Raw genomic sequence first — 26875 nt, 5'->3', positions numbered from 1 at the left:
CCAACACCACTCGAGACCACCTCATATCTAGACTATATTGCGCATGCTTAGCACTTGCACCAACACATGACACCAGAGTGAGAGCAGCATGGGAAATGGACCAGGCGCACGCACTTACAGATCACTTTTGACTAGAATGCGGCACGCAAACCAAATTGGTGGCCTCTGCTAAAACACTATAAATTCCAGCGCTGATGGTTCTCACAGATTCTACCTATTTCTCGCCTTGCACTAAATGTCACACACATGCAGCAGACTTGGTGTCCTTTGATAAACTTGCTCCATACTGGAGCAGCATTTTTGCAGAACTTGCAATAATGACAAATTTACAAATAACACCTTTCCCATTAATGGGATTACTGGGACATGTTGCAAATGTACCTAAAGCATCCCGCAGGTTGTGGCGATAGCATTGCTAATGGCAAGGAGAGAAATAGCCTTGCACTGGGGCAGTAAACAGAGTCCTACACTTGAAAAAGTGGATCAAAGGTCTGATGTATTGTGACACAAATAGTGAAAAATTCGTAGAATTACAGTCCCTCACATCTAGCCCCATGGATATTTGGAAGCCCTTTCAGGACTAACTGAGGGAGCGGGATACAAAAGCTGACACCCAACAATCAAATACACCACTAGCTTCCCAATGAACATGGCGAGATACATTATGGGACACAGCGAGCGCACAACAGAAGTCAAGTAGAATCATCTTGATATTACACTTGTGCTGCGGGACACCATGGAACCCTCCACACTAGGTTACCTTGACCTCACTGGGACATACTGTCGAGCATATGTGATGATGTGACAGCTTTTCTTGGAATCTTGAACATTCTGTTGCTGTACCATAAATGGATATGTATGTATGACACCGAGGAAAGTTTAAAAAAAAACAGAATGGACAAGAGTAATCAGTGACTTGTCTGTTTGCAGGTGAAAATATGGAAGTTTTGTCATAGTTTGCACACAGTGAGCACACCGTACTGCTTTTCTTCCTAATGGTTCTTTGATTTTTAACAGAATTATTAATGCATGTTTTTAATTTAATCAGGCCGAGGTTCAATGAACCCCCTTCAGCTCGATGATTTGCATGAGAAATTGATTGGAAAACTTACTGGAGAAGTGGACGATAATGCAGAACTGGTAAGTTGTTTATAAAGAATTCCAGTATTTTGATTGTGGTGCAAGTGGTTTTAAAGTTTTAAGATAATTAAGGCTGGAATATATATATGATAATTACAACAAGGGGTGGTGAGGGACAGAGTCTCTGAATTAAGCAGAAAGCTCTCACCCTGTCAATAGATCAGGGCTAGATCCAACACCGTTTTTTAGCTCACTGCACCATCCCAGTTTCAGAACCTGACTGTATGCAAATTAGTCTGTTCCTGTCCCAGTGCATGATGGGAACAGGACAAACCAAACTACAAAAGCCAATTCTTACACTGGGAAGGAAACAAGCTCCCGGGGACCGGTTTCTGGCATTACAGCCGTCTTCGGCCCGGTTTGCTTGAATCCTGATGGTGCAATGAGCAAGGGTCTCACATCTGAGAATACCCTTCCACGCTTAGGGTGGACAAAAGAGTGGTCTGCTTAATTCAGACACTCTGTTCATCACCACTCCCTTTTCTGAATCGTTTTTGGCCACTATAGGTGTGGCAGGGTATACTCAGACATGAGTCCCTTTCTCACTGCACCATCAGGATTCAAGCAAGCCGGGCCGAAGAAGGCTGAAATGCCAGAAACCGGTCCCCGGTAGCTTGTCTCCTTTCTGGTGAAGAATTGGCTTGGTAGTTTGGTCTGCCCTGTTCCCATGATGCACTGGGCCAGGGACAGACTAATTTGCATATAGCCAGGTTCTGAGCTGGGATGGGGCAGTGAGATAAATAACGGTGATGGATCAAGCCCTGATCTTTGGACTGGGTAAGAGTGGTCTGCTTAATTCAGACACTCTGTTCATCACCACCCCCTTTTCTAAATCGTTTTTAGCCACTATAAGTGTGGCAGGGTTTACTCAGACATGAGTCCCTTTCTCACTGCTCCATCAGGATTCAAGCAAGCCGGGCCGAAGAGGCTGAAATGCCAGAAACCGGTCCCCGGTAGCTTGTCTCCTTTCTGGTGAAGAATTGGCTTGGTAGTTTGGTCTGCCCTGTTCCCATGATGCACTGGGCCAGGGACAGACTAATTTGCATATAGCCAGGTTCTGAGCTGGGATGGGGCAGTGAGATAAATAACGGTGATGGATCAAGCCCTGATCTTTGGACTGGGTAAGAGTGGTCTGCTTAATTCAGACACTCTGTTCATCACCACCCCCTTTTCTAAATCGTTTTTAGCCACTATAAGTGTGGCAGGGTATACTCAGACATGAGTCCCTTTCTCACTGCTCCATCAGGATTCAAGCAAGCCGGGCCGAAGAGGCTGAAATGCCAGAAACCGGTCCCCGGTAGCTTGTCTCCTTTCTGGTGAAGAATTGGCTTGGTAGTTTGGTCTGCCCTGTTCCCATGATGCACTGGGCCAGGGACAGACTAATTTGCATATAGCCAGGTTCTGAGCTGGGATGGGGCAGTGAGATAAATAACGGTGATGGATCAAGCCCTGATCTTTGGACTGGGTAAGAGTGGTCTGCTTAATTCAGACACTCTGTTCATCACCACCCCCTTTTCTAAATCGTTTTTAGCCACTATAAGTGTGGCAGGGTATACTCAGACATGAGTCCCTTTCTCACTGCTCCATCAGGATTCAAGCAAGCCGGGCCGAAGAGGCTGAAATGCCAGAAACCGGTCCCCGGTAGCTTGTCTCCTTTCTGGTGAAGAATTGGCTTGGTAGTTTGGTCTGCCCTGTTCCCATGATGCACTGGGCCAGGGACAGACTAATTTGCATATAGCCCGGTTCTGAGCTGGGATGGGGCAGTGAGATAAATAACGGTGATGGATCAAGCCCTGATCTTTGGACTGGGTAAGAGTGGTCTGCTTAATTCAGACACTCTGTTCATCACCACCCCCTTTTCTAAATCGGAATATATATATGAGCATCAGAGTATATGGAGATGGCTATAGGCACAAAAACTTCAGTACAGTTTTGCATCAGCTGTTGAGGCCAGCTCAGTAGTTGGTTACAGAAAGGACCGTGAGTCCCTTTTTTTGCTAGAAAATGAGATGTTCTCTTCGCGCTCTATTGCATCATAGAGTAAAGAATGAGCCCAACGGCCCCTCATAAATATAGTTCACCAGTTGCTCAGGCCAGTCTCAATAGTGTTTTTAAGAACACATCTTAGGCAGAAAATGGATATAGTTAACTACATTTAAGTTATGTCATTCCAAGATCTAAGCTAATATTTTAAGCCCACTGTACCCATCCACATAATGATGGGACCAGGAAGTTCTGGTCATAGCATGTCATAAAAACAGTGTGTGGCTGGTATCACACACCCATGCGTGTGCAATATATGGCCACATCACCTCTGCCCACATTGGTGATCACCCTCACCTGTTCCATTTTAGTACATCCCATCAGTGTAATGTTCTTCTGACTCATGGCAGAAGGCTGGTGCATGGCTATGGGAATAAGCCCTGGACTTGGAGTAATTTATTCACCATGAAAACCACTCTATCCTTTTTCGAAACTGTCCATCTCCTATCCCAATTCATGGCTATAGTCTGCAACACGACGAATAGGGAGTACAGAAGGCAGCCCGTGCCTATGCATACGAACTTTGCAAAGACTTCTGGGTCAAATTGCACATCACATCCAAAAGATTCGTCAAGAAGGCAAAGCTGATGTAAGCGTGGGGGAATACCTAGGTTCACTTCACACATGCGTGTTCTGCCCATCTCGCAAATACTATGAAGCCACCTTTGTTCTGGTTGAGTGTACTAGATGACTGCAGAAGATAACCCATGCAGAAAGTACCAATGCTGAATAAAGGAGCTGCACCATTATATAATGGTGCCACTGGAGACTGAATTGAGAGCATCAGCAATGAGGAGGGGCAAAAATGTAGACAGAAGTGCACAGTTCCCTGGTCTGATGTAAGAAAAATGTCAAGTGTGCCCGAAATTTGCGTCACGAAGACACTTCTCAGACAAGAAGGCATGTGGGTGTGGAATGAAGACTAGGGGGCATGTTTCATTGCGATGGAATTTGATTAGTGCTTTGCTAAACTTACCACGACCGCTATAACATTTAGAAATCCGAAAATATTCTTTACATGAATACCTCATATGTGCATTTAAAATGATGTAGTTCTATTATCAGTTGGGTCAAGCCTCTCATTTATCTAACAAAACAAGAGACTTTATTGCCATTAATGATGCAGACTACCAGATTACAATCCTCTCTAATGATATATGCATTTTATTAAAGGGACAGTAATGTGTATGTATGCATCTCTAATATTTGATCCAATGGTAAATGTGATGAAAAGATATTTCTAAAATTAGTGCCATACCCTTACTCGTGGCTAGTATTTGAACACACTTAAAGATCCTTCTCAATAATTTGGCAGCATACTTAGATTTACGAACAGAATGGACTGAATTCTTTTGTATAATGTGTTTGTTAAGAATGAATTCACTCACTCTTTCTTGCGATAATGTTATTTCCTGAAATAAGATAAAGTTTGCATTTCTCTGGTTAGATTATTGAGTATTTTATTTCTCTTTGCCGAAAACTTGAGTCCCCTCACTTTACAAATATTTAATTTTAGGCAGTTTGTGATTTGTGAATTGTAGATTAACAATTTGTCTATGAAACCCTTTACTGAAGATTATAGTTTTAAACCTTGTCAAATAATCTTTGGCTGTTGTTTTTGCAAATTCGCTACTTTAATAACATGGTGTAACTCCTCACAAGCACTTTAAGGGCAGAAACCTCCACAGTCAAAGCACATAACAATGATGCCGATGTAGAGGGAATTAAACAATCACATATACAAAAGAAAATTAAACACATATTTTTTGTAAAACAGATTCCTTACAAAAAACAAAACAAAGTGCATCTAAACTGTTTTACAACAAACCAGCTTTTTTAATTCTCCCTTCTTTCTCTTCTAGATATATCACCAATAAAATGTATCTCCTAGGCAGAAGTATATTTAAAAAAAAACATATCATAATAATGTACAAAAGTGATACTACATTAACAATGAATTAGAGTTAGTATACACCCTCCTCTTATACCTTAACATTATTTCATATAAAACTCTTTTGTTTAATATGAAAGATATCTAATATTTGAGTTGCTAAATAAGTCAAAACAAGCATTTGCAATGCAATAGGTCTCGCATTAGAATAGTTTGAGCTATTGGTACTGTAAATGATAAATTATTTATTTATATTTTGTTTTTGAAAATAGCGAAATTAATAGCTTTGTCATTTACAAAGCCAATAGTTTTAACTTTCGCAAATGTGACACCTATAGCATTTGTAATGCAATATGTGTTGTATGTACGTGACTTACATGTATTGATATCACAAATAACAATGGCTTTTCATTTTTTTAAATAATTAATACTTAAATAAAAGTTATTGTAATTTATAATGGCAATATCTTAAACTTTTGTAAATAACTTTTGTGAAGATTATGTTCAGTGTATTTTATTGTGACGAAAATCCAAGAACGGAAGTGAAATATTTACATTTGTAATAAAGCTTGAAACAGTGAGAGAACATATTTGAACCAGTTGTTGTTGAATGGTTGCACAGATTGATGCTGTGGTGGTGCTGAGCAATGTTGTGATGGCGAACGAGTGATGCTGTGTCGTTCAGTGTTGCTGTGGTAGCGCATAGTAATGTTGTGGTGCCCCTGAGTGATGTTGGGTGGTGCTGAGTGATGCGGTATGCTATGCTATGTTTTGTTTTGCTATCCTATGTTTTGTCTTGTTATGCTATGCTTTGTTTTGCTATCCTATGCTTTGATTTGTTATGCTATGCTTTGTTTTGTTATGCTATGCTATGTTTTGCTATGCTATGCTATGCTATGTTTTGCTATGCTATGCTATGCTTTGTTATGCTATGCTATGTTTTGTTATGATATGCTATGTTTTGTTATGATATGCTATGTTTTGTTGAGTTTTGATATGCTATGTTTTCTTATGCTATGCTATGCTATGTTTTGCTATGCTATTATATGTTTTGTTTTGCTATGCTATGTTTTGTTGTGTTTTGTTATGCTATGCTAGGCTTTGTTGTGTTTTGCTATGCTATGTTTTGTTTTGTTATGCTATGTTTTGTTTTGTTTTGCTATGTTTTGTTATGCTATGTTTTGTTATGCTATGCTATGTTTTGTTATACTATGCTATGTTTTGTTTTGCTATGCTTTGTTATGTTATGCTATGCTATGTTTTGTTATGCTGTGCTATGTTTTGTTGTGTTTTGTTATGCTATGCTATGCTTTGTTGTGTTTTGCTATGCTATGTTTTGTTTTGTTATGCTATGTTTTGTTTTGCTATCCTATGCTTTGTTTTGTTATGCTATACTATGTTTTGCTATCCTATGCTTTTTTTTGTTCTGCTATGCTATGCTGTGTTTTGTTATGCTATGCTATGCTGGTGAGGGTGTGTGAGGGTGAGTGAGGGTGTGTGAGGGTGAGTGAGGGTGCATGAGTGTGTGTGAGGGAGCGTGAGGGGATGTGAGGGTGAGGGTGAGGGTGTGGGTGGGTGAGGGGGTGTGAGGGTGAGGGGGTGTGTGAGGGTGAGGGGGTGTGAGGGTGAGGGGGTGTGGGGTGAGGGTGTGTGTGTGTGAGGGTGTGTGAGGGGGTGTGAGGGGGTGTGAGGGTGAGGGGGTGTGAGGGGGTGTGTGAGGGTGAGGGGGTGTGAGGGTGAGGGGGTGAGGGGGTGAGTGGGTGTGGGGGTGTGAGGGGGTGAGGGTGAGGGGGTGTGAGGGTGAGGGTGTGTGAGGGTGAGCAGGTGTGAAGGTGAGAGGGTGAGGGTGAGGCGCGTGCTTGTGCTGGTTTTCTTCTGGGATTAAGCCTCTCTGCATTCAGATTCTGCCTGTGAGCGTGCTTTCAGCCTTGCCTAACGGGAGGGGCCTTGCCGTGTCTGAAGGTGACACTGGTCGTTCTTGAACCCGAAGTCAACATAATTCAGTACTCAGACCTTTCACCTCACAGACCCCACGCCAGACGCATGCTTTTAAACAACTCCAGTTACCAGATGTGCGCTAGTTCAGTGCCTTAATGCAGGATGAGTTCATCTTATGTTAGAAATAGAACCTTTCTCTTGTGCAGAATAACCGCTCACGCTTCTTTAACAAGCGTGGGTTGGTGTGATTCCTTCCCGTAATCACGGGCTGTCATTGAAAATTGGGTTACTCCCATACAGACAGACCTCAGCAAAGATAAAAATAGGTTTGTCTGGACCCCAAAAGGCGCTGATGTATGATTAAACTAGACTGTTAGAGGTGAAAAATGCACCTCACACTGCTGTCAAAGTGACAGCAGTCCCCAGAGTGCACAAGCAAACAATAGAAGGACTAACCTGGAGAAGGGCTGCCTCCGAAAACTGGGTGTGAGTGGCCGTTTTAGAATGATAAATGTTAAGCAACGCTGATTGACTAGATACTCTTACAAAGTAGAAGGAGGTTAATAGATACATGAATGGCATTATTGTTTTTTCCCACTTTCGAAAATAGTCAAAATTACTGCAGTTCATTATTTCTTCAAAGCAATGTTTGTAAGCATCTTAATGTGCACAAGATCATTTTTTGCTTTGTCCACATATGTTTTCCTAGTTACCCTTCTTGTTTAAAGTACAACGTTTCTGACAAACAACATAGCTGTTTCAAGTGAGCTGCGCTGGTGATGTCACACCACTGGCTGGCCTGTGATCTTGCCAAAAGGGCATCCTTCTATTATGTCTCCTTCAGAAACTTTTTTGGAATATGGTAAACTGCCCGACTCGGAGTCACGTTTTTTTCTGCAAAGGGGTCTCCCTGCCCTTTTATAGCACCGCCTATGTATGAATATGTAGAAAGCACCAAAGAGAGCATGATCGGAGCTGCCGGCAGCAATATATGTAAGCACCTTAATGTACATGACATTTGTTTGCTTTGCCCACATTATGATTTTCTTCTTACCCTTCTTGTTCGAAATGCAATGTTTCTACTAGCATGGTTCTGATATGCTGTTTAAAGTGAGCTGTGCTGGTGAAGTCACACCACTAGCTAGCTCTGCAATCTTGTCAAAAGGGCATTGTTTTTTTATGTCTACTTCAGTTGTCAATATATATGTGCTGCAAGACAAAAAAGCACGGAATGACCCGCTTTTATGGACGCTCTGTTAAATAAAAAGACACGGTGACTGCTGTTCGATGCTGGGGTGGAAGTGGGAGGGGTGGGGTGTTCTTTGCAGACAAGCATTACGGGCGCTCTAATGGGCCACTTTAAACAAAGAAAGTGAAACCAGCCACGACATCCACGGCGATTGCTGCTCGATGGTGTTTGGGAGGTGGGAGGGGTGTTATTTACAAGGAAGCATTATAAGCGCTGTAACGGGGCGCTTCTAGAATGAAAACAAGGGAAGAAGACACAGGGCGAGACACAGGAAGCCAGGCGGGACTGCCCGGGACTGCCTGCTTGAGGACGGGGCCAACAGCACAGACAGAAAGCGTACGGGAGCCTACCCCGTGCTCCTGTGACAAGGAGGGAGCCAGCGTGTGACCCAGCGGGGCTCCTGGGCTAAGGGAGAGCTCCTCCTGCTGCTGGGCCTGGACCGCTGCAGCAAGGAGTCTGGGGAGAGAAGCAAAGGGGGCTCGAGGCACATTGCTGGTCCCCTACCCCGCAGCCTACCAACCCCGTGCAGCCGCTACCACCGCGGGACGAGAGGAGTCCGGCAGACCGGGTGAGTGGGATGGGTGTGTGTGTGTGTGCGCGTGAGCCCAGTGAGTGGGGAGAGGGGTGTGTGTGCGTGTGTGTGTATGTGCTTGTGTGTGTGTGCACGTGGGTGCGTGTGTGTCTGTGTATGTTTTATCCACTTGCTGGGAAAATGGGACAGGAGATGGCACGGCGCGTCGCTGTACGTGCGCGCACACATGGCGAAATCGCCTGCGTGTGCACATCCCCTGTCCCACTTTACCAGCAAGTGGATAACAAAAGGTCTTTCGCTGGGCGCAGCGCTTCGCACTGCTAACACCAGCTCGACCTAAAAAGAAATTTCAGCCACGTCCCCCAAAAAAGTGTATACATATGAATTCAAATCCTTAATTGAGATAAAACAACGGTTCCGTGTGTACAGCAGCTCCATTTTTCTCTTTACAAAATGTTTTTTAAATTAGACTGAAAAATGGATTTTCACAAATACAAAAAGCTTAATAAGAATGCAGCAAGATATATGAACACAGGCCAGTGATGTATTTTAATTTCATTTAAGGCCTCTGTTACCTTGCAACAGCATAGTGATATTACACTAACAGGAGCAGAGCAGTAGTATAGTTACATTTATGCAGCAATTTAAGTTGAGACAATATTCACTGGACACCCAATAATGATCGCTTTCCAATGACATACAACTGCAAAGCCCCTACCACACACCCTCTTTGGTAATCCATGTAAATCCATGAATTTGAGGAGCGAGGTACAATATCCTACCTGCCATGGACTTCTCCTGAACCGCATGCAAATGACAGCGGTGGTGACCATGCAGAGGCACTCCTGTACCTCATACTAGACTAGCCATTACAGCACAAGATGCAGACAGAGACATCTTCCATCCAGTGACTATAAATATGATTTTCTGGTATCTGAAAGTCCCATTGGTGCGATTCTCTGGGTGCTGCACTGGTGAAATGATCCTGTTGCATAGGGACTAACCCTGGGCATAGTTTACGTAGTAGCAATACATGTAGCTAGCTATTAGCACTGTGTGCTTGTCTGCTCTGAACAATAATTGCAAACAGCATCTTACACAGTGCAAGTTATGATGCAATAAGTACCTCTGTTTTTATATGCTTAAATGCATATAGTAATTTCACAAAAGTGAAAATGATAAATTAGCACGCAGTGAGAGAGGTGATGATTTTGGGATCCTCCCTAACCTAGGGAGAGAACCAAGCAGATACCTTGAAAACAACAAAAAGCACATCTTCTTGAACGATTCGGTGGTGGACCCATCCTCTTAGGACCACCCCAAGCACAGCTAGTGGCAAAAATACAATCCCAACCAAAGGGCCTGCAAAGCATTATGGGATGATATTAGCAGTGGGTAGTGAACATTATAGTATCCAATATCAAAATAATTCTACAAGGAGCTGCAGTTCCCCTAGTCATTACTAGATGTCCCTCACTAGTCAAATGCAAAAGCTTCATGAAAGGGTTTCAATGCCCTTGCATTTGACTCGTGAGGGACATCTAGTAACGACTAGCGGAACTGTAGCTTGATGTACTAATAATTTCAATGCTTTTGCATTTGAGTTGTTGAACTGCAGCTCTTGTAGAATTATTTTGATATTAACTGTGCTTGGGGTGGTCCTAGGAGGAAGGGACCACCACTGAATCGTTAAAGAGCATGCTATGCTCTTTGTGTTCAAGGCATCTGCGTGGTCCTCCCCCTAGGTTAGGGGGGACCCCAAAATCATCACCTCTCTCATTGCCTAATATTATCATTCACAGTTCATTTTTGTGAATTGGTTATATGCTTTTTAGCATGTAAAATTGCTTTATCAAAGCATTTGTGGGTATTGTTGATATTGCTGCTATGCTATGTGTTAAAGCAGAGTTTTTGCACTGTGCTACATGCATTTTGCGTAGTGCATAGTAGTGCAAACTATGCATGCTCTGTGAGTGAAGCGTAGTACTACGCCCAGGGTTAATAGGGACCCATTCTGCTATTAGGAGAAAAGGTGTCTAATGGTGATTTAAGGCCAATGTTCCACCCCTTCAGCTTCTGCAACAGTTGTATCATGAAATATGTAAATATCCCCAACTAAGTCCACAACCTCATTGTAGATATCAGTGTATTACAGTTTTCTTAATTCAAGTGGTTGACATAACTTCTAAGCAAGTACTGTCCAACAAACACTCAAAACACACCTTAGAGAGTACATTACCAAAAAGCACCCCCAAACTGCTTGCATCATATATTGACATTGGTCCAAAGAGATATCTACTTATTCCATGAAATGTCTTACACCGGACATTGAACTACCAACAAAAACCATGCAGGCAGAAATAGCAGCACAATGCTTTCCAAAACCAATAGCGAAAAATAGGCAAACAATTTCATCGCCAAGTGCAGGCTTTTGCGGTTACTTCTCTGTCCCGGTGTCTGTTCTGAGTTTGGGGTCAGTTTATGTCCAGTCTGAAATGAAGTGTTTATGTTTTTAAATGTAAATCTTCATATTCCCGCTGACACACAAAGCAATCTTTAAACTCCAATCGCTCAGTTTCACCTACGGGACTGAGGAACAACAGAAATGGATAAATCTACTGATTATTTTACCTGGGCCTAAGATTTGTGAAGATCCACACATTTTAGGGATTCACAGAATCGAAATGAGTACACCAAAGAAATTTCAACAAATCAGAGTCATAATTTATTGCGCTTTATATGGCGGGTTATACAATCTACTAGCGTACAAATTTCCTAAATGTAAAGAAGCAAATTCGTTTGTTTTACGGCCTACAGTATATGCAATGTGAGGTTGTACAAATTGCTGGAAGGTAACTTACTCCTGCTTAATGCAGAAATAAGTTTATAGGATGGGAAAGGTTGGTAGAACGTTTATACATATATGTGGAATTTGTGGGTGTTCACCACATTTTGGACCCTCCCCTTTTTAATACCTGGTTCAAGGTCAAGGGACATCTGCCACCTTGTCTGTGAGAGTGGTGTGTGGGAGAAAATATCTGCTGAACATAAGTCAATGAATCATGATGAATGGTAATCAGTGGCGGCTCCTCCGCAATGGTGGAGGATCATTGCCCCACTTTCTGGTGCAGAGCCAGCAAGAGGAAAATAAAACGATGCATCTAGCATTGTTTTATTTTGCATTTGCCCACTCTTGGCCTCCTTAAGCATGGAGGGGCTGGGCATGGGATGGGAGGAAGAGTGCATGTGCACTGCCTTAGTGCTCATGTGTGTTTGGCTGGCTTCTCAGGCCAACCAAAACACACATGCACACTTAGGTTTTCTCCAACCCAGCTGCATTGAGCAGCTGGGTTGGAGGAACCCCACAGATTCCTAGGCCTGAGCAGAGCATCTTTCATGCCAGCTCAGGCCAATCCCTGTGTTTCTCTGCAGCACAGGGATTGGCTGGGAGTCTATCCCAGGAGCTGCTGGGACCCAGGAAGAGGCTAACAGGAGAGACATGACTCAGGAGGCGGCCGGCGGTGTCAGGTAAGGTTTTTTAATATTATTATCAACTTGTGCATTTCCTCCATCCCCATGCTCTCTCCACCCACGCTCCACCATCTGCCCACCCACTCCAAGCCAATGGTTAGTTTTGGCCGCCACTGATGGTAATTTATGCTCACAGGACAGTTTCTTGTGCGCTTATGCTCCAATTATATATGCATAAACTTTGTAAATCTGTGAAAAATGTTCAGCGCCAAGCATGCCTCCAGGCCTCATGCATTTCCAGCTCTAAACCATTATCACCTTCACTATTGCCATCATCGCCATTACCACTACTGTCAACACCCTTATGACCAACACCATTACCACCATCACCAGTGTTACCACCACCACCACCATTACCACTACTATCGCCACTATCACCATCATCACTATCACAAACACCATTATCACCACTACCATTACCACACCACCATTACCACCTTCACTACCTCCACCACTTTAAAACCACCGCAATTAATACAACATCAGCATTGCTGCCACTATTACTGCCATCACCAGGACCACCATTATTACCATTACCATCATTACATTACTGTCACCATTATTTCCACCAACTTTCCCATTGCCACCATCACTATTATCAACTCTACCATTTTTACCATCACAACCAGTTCCACAACCAGCATTACCAGTAGAAACTGCTTAGTAGGTGGTTCTATAGGGTGTTGGCGCTCCTGGGCAATATGCAGGTAAGTATACTCTAGTACTGCGTGAGGATTGCGGTGCTTAAGGGTAGGGAGAGCCACCTTCCTCCCCAATGTGTGGATATCCACTGGTAAAACAGAACAGCAGTCCCCTGCGCACGCTAACAGTGTATCAATTATATCAATAATAGTGTGACAAAAGCTTGAGTCTTTGCTGGAACATGCGCTTCAGTTTGTTCACAACAGCCTTAGTCAACACGTGTTTTGTCGCTCTTACGGTTGTGCGCAGCGACTTCTTCAGGGCTATACTCAATACGTGAAGATCCTTAAATCCGGTTGTATTTCCCTCCCGAATGGAATTCAATAGGGTCCAATGTTAGACACACAGTTAAAACTACATATATCTTGTGTCCAGAGAGAATCCCCCCTATTCACAGTATATGTATCCTGGATATGTTTTCCAATGAGGAGTCCCATGAATGAGGATTTAGTGGTAGCGCAAGTTTATTCAGGCATGAATTAATAAAATTCGTGGTGCATTGCACCCACTTTAGGCTCCTTTGCAGAGGGGTTGAGAAAGGGGGCGGGGGCTCCAGCGACTTCTCCTGCAGCCGATGTTTAAAAAATTCATTCTTAGGGGCCCGGGCTGATTTCGGTCCTGGGGACCCAATACCCTGGGGCTGACCAAATTTCATTGGTGTCTGCAGGGCACCCATTCTCCACTGAGACCACGGGGAGAGCCTGAAAGCCCTGCGGACCCTGATGGCACCTTACTTCATGCAGGAGCCGGCATTGCTTTCAGAAACAAAGATCTGCTAAGCATGCAGCTCCCTGTTTCTGAAAGCAATTATTTTGTTTCCCTGCTCATTTGTCAACAGGCAGAGAAGCAGATGAATTCTCTGCATCCAGCAAGCAAGAGCATTTCTCCGCTCTCGCTTTTTCGAAGTGGCGTGCTGGCTGTGACTTTATGGGAGCAGTATAGCTCCCACCAAGCTACAGCAAACAGCTATGTCCTGGGGTGGGCACCCCGGCACATAGCAGGAGCTGGCCCTGAGTGGTAGCGGTCACCAGGGCCATCTATGGCTACAGGAAGGGGCTGCACAGCACTCGTCCTTTCATTCAGTAGGCCTGCCCAGAGGAGGTGGCGAACACTGGGGCCAAGAAAGGCTGGGAGGGGGACCACACAGCCCCCCTTCAATTTCACAAATAAATTTGGCACAGGGGAGGTTGATGTCCTCCGGGGTCTGGGGATCCGTGCGCCTCCCCCTCCCATTACAAATGAATTAGCCTAGGGAAGTGGAGGTCCCTGGAGCACTGGGGGTCCGTGTGACCCCCCATATATTTAATCCATTATTGGCCGCATGCCCCTGAGATAATAAAGCAGCATGGGAGCCCGAGCTTCTTTTAAAAAACAAAATTCAGTGGGAGTTGCGGATCCAGCGCGACTGCCCTTGAAAATTTAAACAAATAATGCTTTTTTTGCTTTACTGGGGTCCCTGGGAGACCACCCCTAAGAGGCCTAGGGGGTCAGGGTATTCCTGCCCTGGCCACTTCTCATTTTGTTTAATGTTTTTGTGGAACTCAATCCAAGTCCCTCGATGACTGCCAACACTAGCTGGTTTGAAGTGTTAGCAGCCAATCAGAATTCAGCAACAATTTACTAAAATGTTGCTTTCTGGACCAACAGTTTTCTCCAAATAAGGTGTTATTCCATTAATCAATTGGGCTGTAGTCACGTGTAAAATCTCTATTAGAATGAAAATAGGCGAAACGTGTATTGGGAAGCCCCTTTTTCTCGGCCCCTGCTTGACAGATCATCATGAAACTTTAAAGAGAGTAGCTGGAGTGAGCGGCATGCTAGTTTTTAAAATTTCGCGAGGATTCGTCAAAGGATGCCAAAGTTAATGGCAAATGAAACAATGATTGGCATGGCCAATAGGTCTCGCCTTAGGGGCCCTATAAGTGTTTAACCATGCAACGGTTAATGTTGTTGCACCAAGGATATTGTGCTGCATAACTAAATACTCTTAAGGTCCCAAAAGCGAGACCTATTGGCTATGCCAGTGCTTGTTTTATAAAGAGAACTAAGGCACAGCGAGGTAAAGATGTGCCCAGGGGCTTACAGCTTGGTCCAATGATAACTCCGGCAATGTGGAGCGGATGCTAGGATTCCACAGCCTGCAACATTAGCACTGCACAACATTCACCACTGAAAAAAAATATTCCTAGAATGTGTCTGTATGATGTAATATTTTCTCCTCCCACCTGGAGCTGAAAACAGCTCTCAGATTGTGCTTAGAATATGAGAGAGCCTCACCATACATGACATTGTGGTGTGTGCTTTTTTGTGTTGCGTGTCCTCGTTCACTCTTCCAGGTTGTCTAAGAATTTCAGTCATTTTCTTTAATTGCTGTGTTGGACACTGTGAGTATCAGCCCTCTCTGGTATATATCGGCTACACCAAGCCCCAAACAGTGCTCGAAGTGCCTGTGATATTGGATCCTGCTGGTGTCCACCTCTAGACTGGCGGTATTCTGAATTTTTGCTTCGAACCTCTAATGCTAAATGGCGTCACTTCCTCTGTGGAAATGTGCATTTCCTCAACTTGTGTTTGTGTCTTGATTATTGGAATGAAATTTCTCAAGAAGGCACGAAAGGTGTTTTTGCAGATTTTTCGAAGAGGGAACATTTTATAATGCGCATTACAGTTGGTGTTCTCCCGCCAAAACAATGAGGCTGTATGTTCGCCAATCACATGCAAACCTTCCGTTCCTACAGTGCAGTGAGTTTTGCGCTAATACTCAAAGCAAAACACCAACCCTAACTCAAGCTGGCCGCTTGCTGTATTTATGGTGTTTAGCCCCATCTAGAGTAGGACGGTTATTAGCGCCACATCTTCGCATGAGGCAATGAAAACAAAAAACAGGCCATTATGAAAGCGTTTCTGAAGGGAAAGCATATCCCCTGCCTTCAAGAAAGTGAGCAGGGATGACGAATTTTGCGATGAATCGAATGTGTTGACTTAAACTATGGATTTTAAAGGCGGTCTTTGTATTGTGTTGTGTTGCCGGCCACCAGCTTGCTACTACGCGCATGTGCACACGTTCTTGTGCACGATATAGCAATCTGGTCGCCGGGAAAGTAGCACTTTTAAAAGCAGGCACTAAATGTCTCGGCCAGGTCAGCGCATGTGCTGGATCAGGCCGAGACCTAAAAACGGTTTACCTATGGAAACTAGGTCCTTACTATAACTACCTACTAGTGACCTGACCTCACACATACCCAAACATTTATATTTACCTTATATGTGGGGTAAAGGTATACGCATTGGTAATGGTACTGCATGGATAAAAACTCATTGTAAGGACTGTTTCCCATGAAAATATGTTCCCACTAGGCTCTGGAACCGGGCCTCTGAGTATGACCAAGATTATCCATACAACACCTCAAATTTATTATGATCTGGCAAGCAACAAAATTTCCATGGGGTCAAAGGTATAGGAGACGCAATCTGTGGCAGCAAAGGGCAGAATAATGAAACTACAGCGACTGTTGCAGCCAGCCTGACCATGAGATCCAAGGTGACCACAGCTGCAGAGTGAAGCTGACAGGGCATCCAGAGTGAGTAGCGTCCCAGCGCTGTTCAGAGACAAGTAAAATGCCAGCTCACGTAGGAACCCTTTCATGTCAATCCAGAGGAGCCCCAGTGACAGAGACCCAAGGCTATACTCCCACAGACAACACATGTATGACTAAGTGGTAAGGAGTGGTGGTGCTGTGGGAGGTCCAATCAATCAACAGCCTACCCATACTCTGTACAATAGCCGCTCGCCGCCCTGCACAAGTGAGGTTCTCTTGGAAGGGGGCAAATCAGCTCTGAAAACCCATTAGGCCCAGGAGATAATTTAGGGTGGCAAGGGACCTCTGCAGATGGTGTAAGAAATTAGGTCCAGTAGATGACACATGAGTCCGGGGGGGGGGCTGGAGGGAAGGCAGGTGAGGAACCACAGGCTCTTTTGAGGGGCCAATGGCAGATAGGGAGGCAGGGGTGCCCAAAAATGTATGTGAAAGCTGTCCATAACGGGCAGGCAGCAAAAGAAAAGGCGGCCCTTATTGGGACTGAAGCCCCATGAATGAAGAGCTACCCTTCTGGGTCCTGGAGGCATCCTGTTGTGATTGTGTATTATGTGTGCAGGCTGGGCACCGAGAGAGACTGAAGCTCGCTGGCCGCAGGGACAACATACACAAAATGACAACTTTGCAGCCCAAAACTCCCAAAACGCAATCCATAAAGGACCCTCACAAGGCAGACAGATTACTAATTCAAGACTCACAGGGACTTCTTCAATCTGGAAAGGAAGCACAAATGAAGGGCTGAGGCCTATAAGCTCCATTTGCTAAATGGAACATACAGCTGCTAATTCACAATTTCGGAAAGGACCTTACAAATCCACATAAAAAAGTTTGCAAACACAAAGGAACACTCCTTTCAGAAAGCAGAAACGACTGGCCCACATAGAGATATTGCTGGCTGAACAAGCACATTAACCAAACTTGCCAAGGTGATTACCATCATGAGAAATCAGCATACAGGCTTTGCAGACAAAATATAGCATTATGAAAATCGGTCCCACAACAATATATGGATTTGAGGAATAGATAGCACAATATCCAAACCTGATCTTAAGAGACATGTCCAGGTTTTGTTCAGGCACCTGCTCCAGTTTACAGATGATAAAGAAATTCTACTGGACTGAACTCACCGACTGTTCTCAGCTAGTCAACAACATAAACTGATTGTCTCTGACATCCTCACCCTTGTCCATTACTTGAAGGTAAAGGAAAATATTCTTGCTGAAGCTTGCAAACAAGACACTACTGTGTTCAAATGTAACAACATTATTCTGTTCCAAGATGTGTCATCATCAATACTAGAAAACACAGCAGTTTCAAGGAGCTTAGAGCATACTTTTGCCACTAGAAAATCCCCTTCAGGTGAGGCTTCCCTTTTTGCCTTTTTCCATTTTCAAGTTTCAACAGCAAACTACGCTAATACATGAGACCAGAAATCTGTTGTATATCCAAAGACCAGAATCGCCCAATTAGACAGCAGAAGGTGCACAAGAGACTGTACTGCTTGGAAAATGGCCTACCAGAGAGAGGCAAGCATTGAGGTGCAGAAGCCGCCTGTGAAAAAAAGTGCTTCCTCAATGACACTACTCAATGACACTACAGATGAATGTTTGAGTGAGTGAACTTGACACTTAAGATAGTTATAGCACTTGATAACTTTGAATCTTGCAACGCAGATATGGGTTTCGTATTGAGGCCGGTCTGACGCTGTGCACACTTATACAGTATTGGCAATATGATGCGAGTAAGTGGCATATCGCAGCTCCCCATGCACTGGTATTTGATGTGCTATTTGCCTTTGCATGACAATACATCCAATGTGGGTGGGGTGGAAGGACAGGACCCCCGATAAGCTCTCAGCAACTGGTTTGCCTATGCCCTTTGGCTGGCGCTTAATGCCACCATGAGCCCATTCACTATTCTTTCTCTTAATACTCATAGTGCCAGATTTAGATCTTGACAGATAGATTACTCCATCGCAACGGTGTCAGATATCCCGTCCGCAGAAATATAAATCCCTTAGGAGGTAGTGGGATTTATATTTCAGCAGATGGGATGTTGGTCACCGTTGTGATGGAGTAACCTGTCCACCAAGATCCAAATCAGGCCCATAGGCTGAACCTGGCAGTAAAATGGAAGACGTTGAGGTTGTTACATCAGAAGGAAGTCAACGTTGCACCGGACGCAAGGGACCCATATGTTGTCAATTGATACTCTGCACTTCAGCTTCTATTGGTTCCCTTCTCAATTTCAGTCTACTGACAAGAATTATAGAGAGGCAGGCCACAATACCTCGAACGCGTGACCTCCACTTCCATATAGCAAACAAATACGCTGATAATGAGAGCATAAATGACTGGTGGCATTAGTGGGCTGCTGAGTCTATTACTTTGTTGTCTGTATATGGCCCAAATGACAATAGAAATCAGTTTTACTTTGGGCCAGATGTATCAAGGCTTTTGCGACTCGCAAACGGCCAATTTGCATTTTTTCATATGTATGAAAAAATCGCAATTTAAGGAATCGCAATTATTTGCGATTCCTTATTTTGCCATAGCATTTAAGGAATTGCAAATTTTGCGATTCCTTAAATGATATGTATGACACATTTTGAAATTGCGATTTTGAGTTAAGAAATCGCAAATTACCACCAACTTGTACTTGGTGGTAATTTGCGATTTCTTTTAAAAATGCCCTATTTGGCATTTGTGAGGGTGGCATGTGACACACATACATGCCCATAGGGCATGTATTTATGCCACATGCACACACATGTAAATTTCAGGGGTGCAGCAGGGTGTCTTTGAGACACCCCTGCACCCTTGAAATAATTCTCAAATTGCGATTAGCAAATTGCGAATTTGCAATTTGAGAATTATTGCACTATCATTCCTATGGGCCTCCTAATAAGGAATCGCTAAAAAATAGCGATTTTGTACATACATTCCATTTTGCGAATTCTAAATAGCGATTCGCAAAAAATCGCTATTTAGGATTCGCAAAACGGAATCTTGATACATTTGGCCCTAAGTCATCCACTTGATGAATTATTTAAAACAAATTGCAATGTAATAATATGGGTTGATATAAAGTGTATTGTATACCTCACAATGGACAGATCCATACCGTGCCCTACCTGTCAACCTGTCCCTCCCTTTTGCAGGACATTTCCGATTTGCTGGATATATGAGTGTCCAGCACAAATGAGAAAGAGGCTACACTTTTTATTCTAATACACAGAGGACATACTCAAGAATCAGTTTTTCTCATAGCGAATAGTTCAGTTGCGCCCTCAGTCATATTTAAGTCCCTAGGATCGCAGGTACTTTTTAGACCACACACATATCTGGCAATCTCTGTATTTAAATCCATCCTTGCAATGTCTGGGTCATCAATGATGCTGCCTTCGGGGTCACTTCTCTGAGAGTGTCCAGGCGTGCAACATTAGAGCTCTATTTAGAAGAGAATGACAACAGGAAGGTTAATTGGAATACTAGACAAAATGATTCTGGACTACAATTAGATCTAAACATTAAAACATACTACCAAAGATCTGCAATACTAATATCAAGAGAATAACAAAGGCTTTCCATACTTACTGCTCTATACTGTACCACGCTCCAATGACGCTTGAATGGCAGATCACAAGATGATTATTTTCACAACTTCTCCCCCTGAGATGATGGTTTACTAAATCAAACATCACTCTAAGTGCCATTAGAACCAAGGACATCAAGGCAGCTGCATAAAATGTTTTGAACAATAAAGATCCTGGCCCAGGCGGCTTCACTGTAGCATTTTATAAGGCCTTCATATAATCATTGACCAGGCCACTCAATAAAGACTACAAATATTTTCTAATCTCTTGCTCTGTCTCTAAAACCACAATGGAAGTCACCATTTTCTATTATCAAAAATCATGTGGGGATCCCACAGATGGTGCTTCTTGATTGATATTGGTTTGTTGCTTCACTGCATCCGGCCCTCACTTACCTCAATGCACCTTTCGGGCTTTATTAAAAATCAGAACACTACAAATAATATCAGACTAGTGGTAGACTTGATAGAATCAGACAAACATGATAGACTATAAAAGGCCCGTCTCTTTTTAGATGCAGAAATATATTTTACCACGTGGATGGGCATCAGCTAACCAAGGTCAGGGGAAGGCGGGCTAGTACCAAATTTGACCGAATATATATCATGTAGTTTTGTGGCCACTGAGCACACATCAGAAGTAAATAGCAAGCTTACCTCCGTGATCCCTTTGTCAAGGGGCACCAAACATAGGTGTCCGTTGTCATACCTACTGTTTGCACTGACCATAAAACCCCTTGTTTACACCATGGCTGCTTCCCCTGCTGTGCTGGACCATAATAGAACGGGTGTGGTCATGACGAGCTGAGCTCGTCATGAGCACCAAAGGGGTTAAGAAGATTATCGATAATCTTTACATCAAGGTGATCATAGTGAGGCACAGGCTATAAAAACTAGTCTTATATGCTGATGACATGCTTTGCTTTCTGACTAACCCTGAGCAGCAGTTGCCACCCCTCATAGTTGAGCTCGCCTCAGTTTGGAGGTGTCCAGAATTAACATAAATTATTATATATATATCACGTGGGATGAGGATATCTGACCAGCACCACACATGTAGAGGTTTCCTACAAAATAATTGTATACTGGATGATAGAACTCATAAAAGACCCTCCCAATACCTGCCTCATTTGACAGTTGACCTCTTAAAATATTCCTCATCTCCTTGATGTCCTTCACAAGGAACTGTACAGATAGGGCATGCTGGCGACTTCCTTGCTCAGCAGATAACCAGTATAAAAATGAACTTCCTCCAATGACTCTTGTACACCACACCAACACTAAGGCTGACATTTCCCAAACTCCCAATAACTCAAGGAAATGTCTTTGTCTGGCACACCAAATCTCCGGCAGAGTCCAAAGCTATCTTATTTTGACCCACCACCAGGAAGGCTTAGGATTCCCGAATATAGAACACTATATCCAAGCGGCGCCAAACTGTCCTGGCCTTGACTGGAACCTCCTTCCTTATTCAAAGTCATGGGTTCCCTTGCAGCAAGATCACACCTTTATTACGCTGTACTCTACTCTCTAGTTTCAGTACAACACTACTTAGTACATCACTACTTATTGCTCAGTTAATTTTGCTTGGGCATTCACATCATGTATTCAAAAATAACAAACACACAACATTTCCCTCACCATTGATGCTACTGGCTTATAATCCGAATGTTAGTGTGAGAGATTCAATGTTTAGCAGATGTAACTCCAATAGTTCTTCTGAATAGGTGACTTTTATGCGAATGGTTAGCTGGTAGGTAGTGACTCGTGCATCAAAAGGTTTGACGTCACACCGACAGACAAATTCAGCCTGACAGTGTCAGGTGCAGGTCTTCTGAGATATTCTTCTTGACCCCTTTTGGTTCGAGACAAGGCCTGCTGCCTCCTATTTCCACTTCTGAGTTCAGAATGATAATTGGATTAAGAATGAAAAGGGTGGAAGACTGAAGAAAATATTAGCTCTTGGAGGAAAAACAGCAATAGGAAAAAAAGCTCTAAGAATACAGTCACACCAGTGGCATCAGCCAGAGTCACGGTAGCAAAGGCAGAAGGAAACTGGAGGCCTTCTGGAGCATGTAACGAGTCAAGAATGCACTAAGCAGACTGACTAGAGCTGTCAGAGAGAATTGGCATGGAACAGGAAGTAATATTTTGCCATAATGGATTGGGAAGGTTTCAATAGAGGCAGACAATAAAGTAAGCACATTTTCCATGGCAATATCTGACCTGGGACACAAATAAACTAAAAGAAAAGGAGCTAGGTTCTTAGTGGACGGAGTCTAATCTAAACTTCAGTATTGTCTAAGCAATATTTAAAAAAATTAGCTTGAACCCAGATCAGAATTCCATGTAGAATGCCCCAACCAGCAATAAGGATCAACGTTAAGAAGTTAACTGGTCAAACAGCCCAGATGAAAACATCTGTACCTGAAACGCTTAAGGTGTTTGACATGCATTGCCCCTATGCTGTCAGGCCTAGAGGCCAGCCCCATAACAGACCAAGCAATAGATTGAAAATCTCCTTAGATGGTCAGGCTGAAAAATGTGACCCTTTGAAACAAGACTAGAGTCAAGAGTAAACTCAACCCTCTTTTCAGAGCCAAGGGCGAGTTGTACAAAGTATCCTTTGGTGAATGGAATAGTATTTTGCGAACCAACCTATGTACAAATAGGTCAGTTAACAAAGTACTGAATAATACTGGGGCACAATACAAATTACTCCATCAATATTCATGAATTAGGTCATGAATTGGATGCCATCACAGTGATGATGGCCAGCTGGGGTCTGCAGATCGACACGTCCCTGATCACAGTCCTGTTATTGAATTGCAAAATGGGCTTAGTGCATAACAAATAGCCATTTTGCAGTCACAAATCCTTTGCAGTGTAATTGTAATGATTTGGGGGGCACCAGAGAAAACATTCTTTGGGGGGCCCTGTTTGGAAAACCTTTGCATTTATTTTCCTGCTCATTCAACGCCACATGATGCCAAAACTACTGAATTACATGTAAACTTTATTGGAATATGTTTTGAATGGGACACCAAAATACCTAAGATGACACAGGGAAGAGAGAGGCAGAGTCAGACGTAAACGTATGCAGAGCAGTTTAGATAACTAAACTGAATAGACAGAGGTCAACTAGAGAAAAAGTTTACTTTTCCAGGGGGCTCTTTGGAAGGGGTGGGTCCTGCACAATCAATTGCCCACTTTACCTATGCTTTAAAATGTCTCTGACCCTATGGTTTTGATCTGTGCATCGGGCCCCAAGATCCTTAACAACCAGCTACTGCACTGAGCAGGGACAAGATCAACAAAAAGAGAACATGAGCAAGAACAAAGACCCCTATGGAACTAATGTTATATTTATTTGTGGACTCTATCGTCCAGTCGAAGGCTGTTGCTGAAACGCATCAGCCATAACCTGCATTTTTGTGGAAATGAAAAGGAATAATTCACCATTTGGGTTTCATTGCTGTGTCTTCTGCTTTTCTCTGCCTGCTGAAAAGAAAGTATGGTGACCTCAGGGAAGGAAATCAAATGAGAAAATGAATGTGGTGGCTGGACCACACATGGTGTGCACCTGGGAGTAAGGAGGAGACTTACAAACCAGCATTTTAGAGACATGAGGTGGGTGAAGTCTCACCCTCTGCTAGAGTCATTGTGATGGATTGGAGAGTATGGTAAATACGGAAACTGTTAGTGGTAAGCTGGGAGAGGGGATGGCTGGTTGAGTGCCGCTACTGACTCCTCAGAGGGAACATGGTGGGAGAGGATAACTCCCACACCAGACCCGAACTCTTTTGCATACCGCTGACACCAATATAAGATAAAGTGTTTCACTGTGAGCTGACATTTCCAAGTGGAGTCATATTTTCACATTTACTTCCTTTTGGAAGAAATTTTAAAAATATTGAGACCAGGCAACCTAACCTGATATCTATTAGAAATGAGTGCAGAGGAAAGAGTCTTTTTAAAAACATGGCAGCCAGAAGATCCTTGAAGGAACTAATTGTAAAAAAAAATTTGATAAATAAACTGGTAATTCAGCAAATTAGTCAACTACACAAAAAGTAGATAACTAGACACCACTAGAATTAATAAAGGAATTGGAGCAGGCATGTATGATAGGGATTAATAAATGGTGGGAAATGACAACCATGAAGAAATATAAAAGTGTTCCCAGAGGACTGAGTATCTTGGTATTGCTCACACTAAATGATCTTGATGAGGATCTCCTGAAGCAGGGGTGATTGAGTACAGAAGAATGTTCATTTAAACGTATGAGGACCCTTATCAAACATGCTCATTGAAGATTGACAACGCTTTAGAAAAGATCAAAGTATTTAAAGATATATTAGAAAACAGCAAGAGTATAGGAGAGGCAATGGGCGCATTGGAAACTCTGGAAAAGAAATCAGAGAAATACGAATCGGATATACAAGCAAAAAAGCGAGAAAAATTAATAGAGGTAGAGGGGATTATACAACAAAAATGGCATATACATTTGCTAAAATGTTTGACTCCTTGCTTAACAGACTTTTTATGGACAAAACACTAGAAAAGGACATGCAGCCAGATTCATCAAAGGAAATTCGTCTCGCCAAGGGCCAGATTCTGAGAATCTGGCCCTTTGCGAGCGCTTTTTTTGCATTTGCGATTCATCATCCCAAACGCAAAAATCGCAATTATAGAAATCGCTAAATTGCAATGAATTGCATTTAAGGAATCCCAATTTGAGATTCCTTAAATACAATTCATGAACCATTTTAAAATTGCGAATTCGCAATCTGGGGCCGCTATTTACCGCGAAGTGTAACTACGTGGTAAATAGCGAAAACTTAGAAAAATCCACTTTAGTGCATTTTTCTAAGTTGTATGTTACACACACACATGTCCAGGGGTGCTACAGGGAGTACTTTGGACACCCTGGCACCCTTGAAATCGCATCCTTATTTGCGATTCGCTATTTGCTAATCGCAAATTCATTCCTATGGGCCTTTAGGCCCATAGGAATGAATGGGGAGTCATTCCTTATTTGCGATTAGCAATTAGAGAATCGCAAATAAGGAAGCTATAGAAATCGCAATTAATATTGCGGTTTCTACATGAATCCCGTTTTGCGATTCTTTAATAGCGATTCCTTAATAATCGCTATTTAGGACTCGCAAAACATGACAATGATGAATCTGGGGGATGGTCCCCGTCAATGAGGAGAGCTCAGGGGATGAAGGTACATCCCTTACAACTCCTAAGTTGGATTTTTCCAGAGAAATGAGATTATACCAAATAAGTACAAGACAACAAGGAAGGGAATTTTGAAACAAAATGAATGAAAATACAGAAAAAATAGGAGATCAAAGGGAAGATGTAAAAGGCAGACGAGAAAGAGGGAAGAAGCAATAAATAACTTGTTTGAAGAGAATAAACTTGTAATCAATATACCATCATTTAGAAGAAAAACATTTGAGGTTGTTGAATAAGGATTTTACATTTTGTCCAGACACCGAAATAAATCTAGCTACTGCAAGAATCGACTTATGTAACTTTTCAAGAAAATTGAAACTAAAACAATATTTTGCACCAGAGAATAATAAGTACAATATTCAGGAATGCTCTGATAATTCCACTCTGACTATAAATGACATTGATCAGTTTAAGACTTTCCCAAGTTTGGAGAATTCATCTAGTAATGAGAGCAAATGAAATAACATGGAAGAATTGTCTGATTTGGACTACTGTGAGACTATGGGAATTTCCACCAATGAAACAATGAGCAGTAGATGTACACCTAAATGAACCTTTTGCCCACAATTGCCAGTGGGTAAGAACAACTTTTTTCAAGAGACTATACTTAACAGATTGAATGGATTGGCAAAAAAGAAGAATACAAATAAAAGATATAATATGGCTAAAGATTACTGTTCTTTCCAAAGGAACAAGGGTCTCTAAAACAATCACACATTCAATAAATCAATAGGTTTCAGCATAATACAATGTCAATGAAAGCGAGTAAAACCACATTCATTAGCAAATAGAGCTAGTGAGGGAGGATTCAAGGGAGACAGAAAACATAAAGATCATATAAAGAAACTCAGGCAGTTATATGTGACATAACTCAGAATGTATTATTAGTAACAATGAGCATATAGCAACAAATCATCCCTATACAGGATTGTATATCCAGTGAAGGGTTAGTGTGCCAAAGTCAACACCGTTTTGATCCTATAGTAATGGAAGGATCGTCACCAGGACATTACAATATGAATCCAGGGAGAATACAAACTATTCAATAACAATGCATAAGAAACATAAAGAAAGAAAAAAAGGGAAGAGAGAAGGAAAGAGTTACTTGCCAATTTATTAATGAGACAGAATATATAAATAAATGGTAAGCAAGACAATTAATGAGGGTATGGTCACGCAAAACATATGCTCCCCTAAGCCTATTTTGAAGAGGCTGAAATATTATCTGAAAGACTCTTTTCCAGAGGATGTCCTCGAAAACTAGTGAAGAGATCTACGAAAAGGGCTTGGTACTGCCCTAGCGAAGTATTAATTACTCCTAAAGAGAAAAAGGACTCTCCCCTATATCCAACTAATTGAAACATTGGAATATATTTAATCAAGGTGACCTTACATTTGATCGACCTATATTT

At 42.6% G+C, this 26875-nt stretch overlaps 1 protein-coding gene across 1 annotated transcript in view; it reads left to right on the top strand.

Moving 5' to 3' along the window:
* Nucleotides 1–26875, top strand: part of SPMIP4 (sperm microtubule inner protein 4) — a 189163-nt gene that overhangs the window by 143816 nt on the left and 18472 nt on the right. Inside the window, exon 8 of the mRNA XM_086941689.1 lies at nt 1049–1140. Coding sequence (XP_086797815.1) covers nt 1049–1140 — 92 coding nt within the window. The remainder of the gene's footprint in view (nt 1–1048; nt 1141–26875) is intronic.

The sequence above is a fragment of the Lissotriton vulgaris genome, chromosome 10, assembly GCF_964263255.1.
Source record: "Lissotriton vulgaris chromosome 10, aLisVul1.2, whole genome shotgun sequence".
NCBI lineage: Eukaryota > Metazoa > Chordata > Amphibia > Caudata > Salamandridae > Lissotriton > Lissotriton vulgaris.
This window is presented reverse-complemented; position numbering and strand designations above follow the sequence as displayed.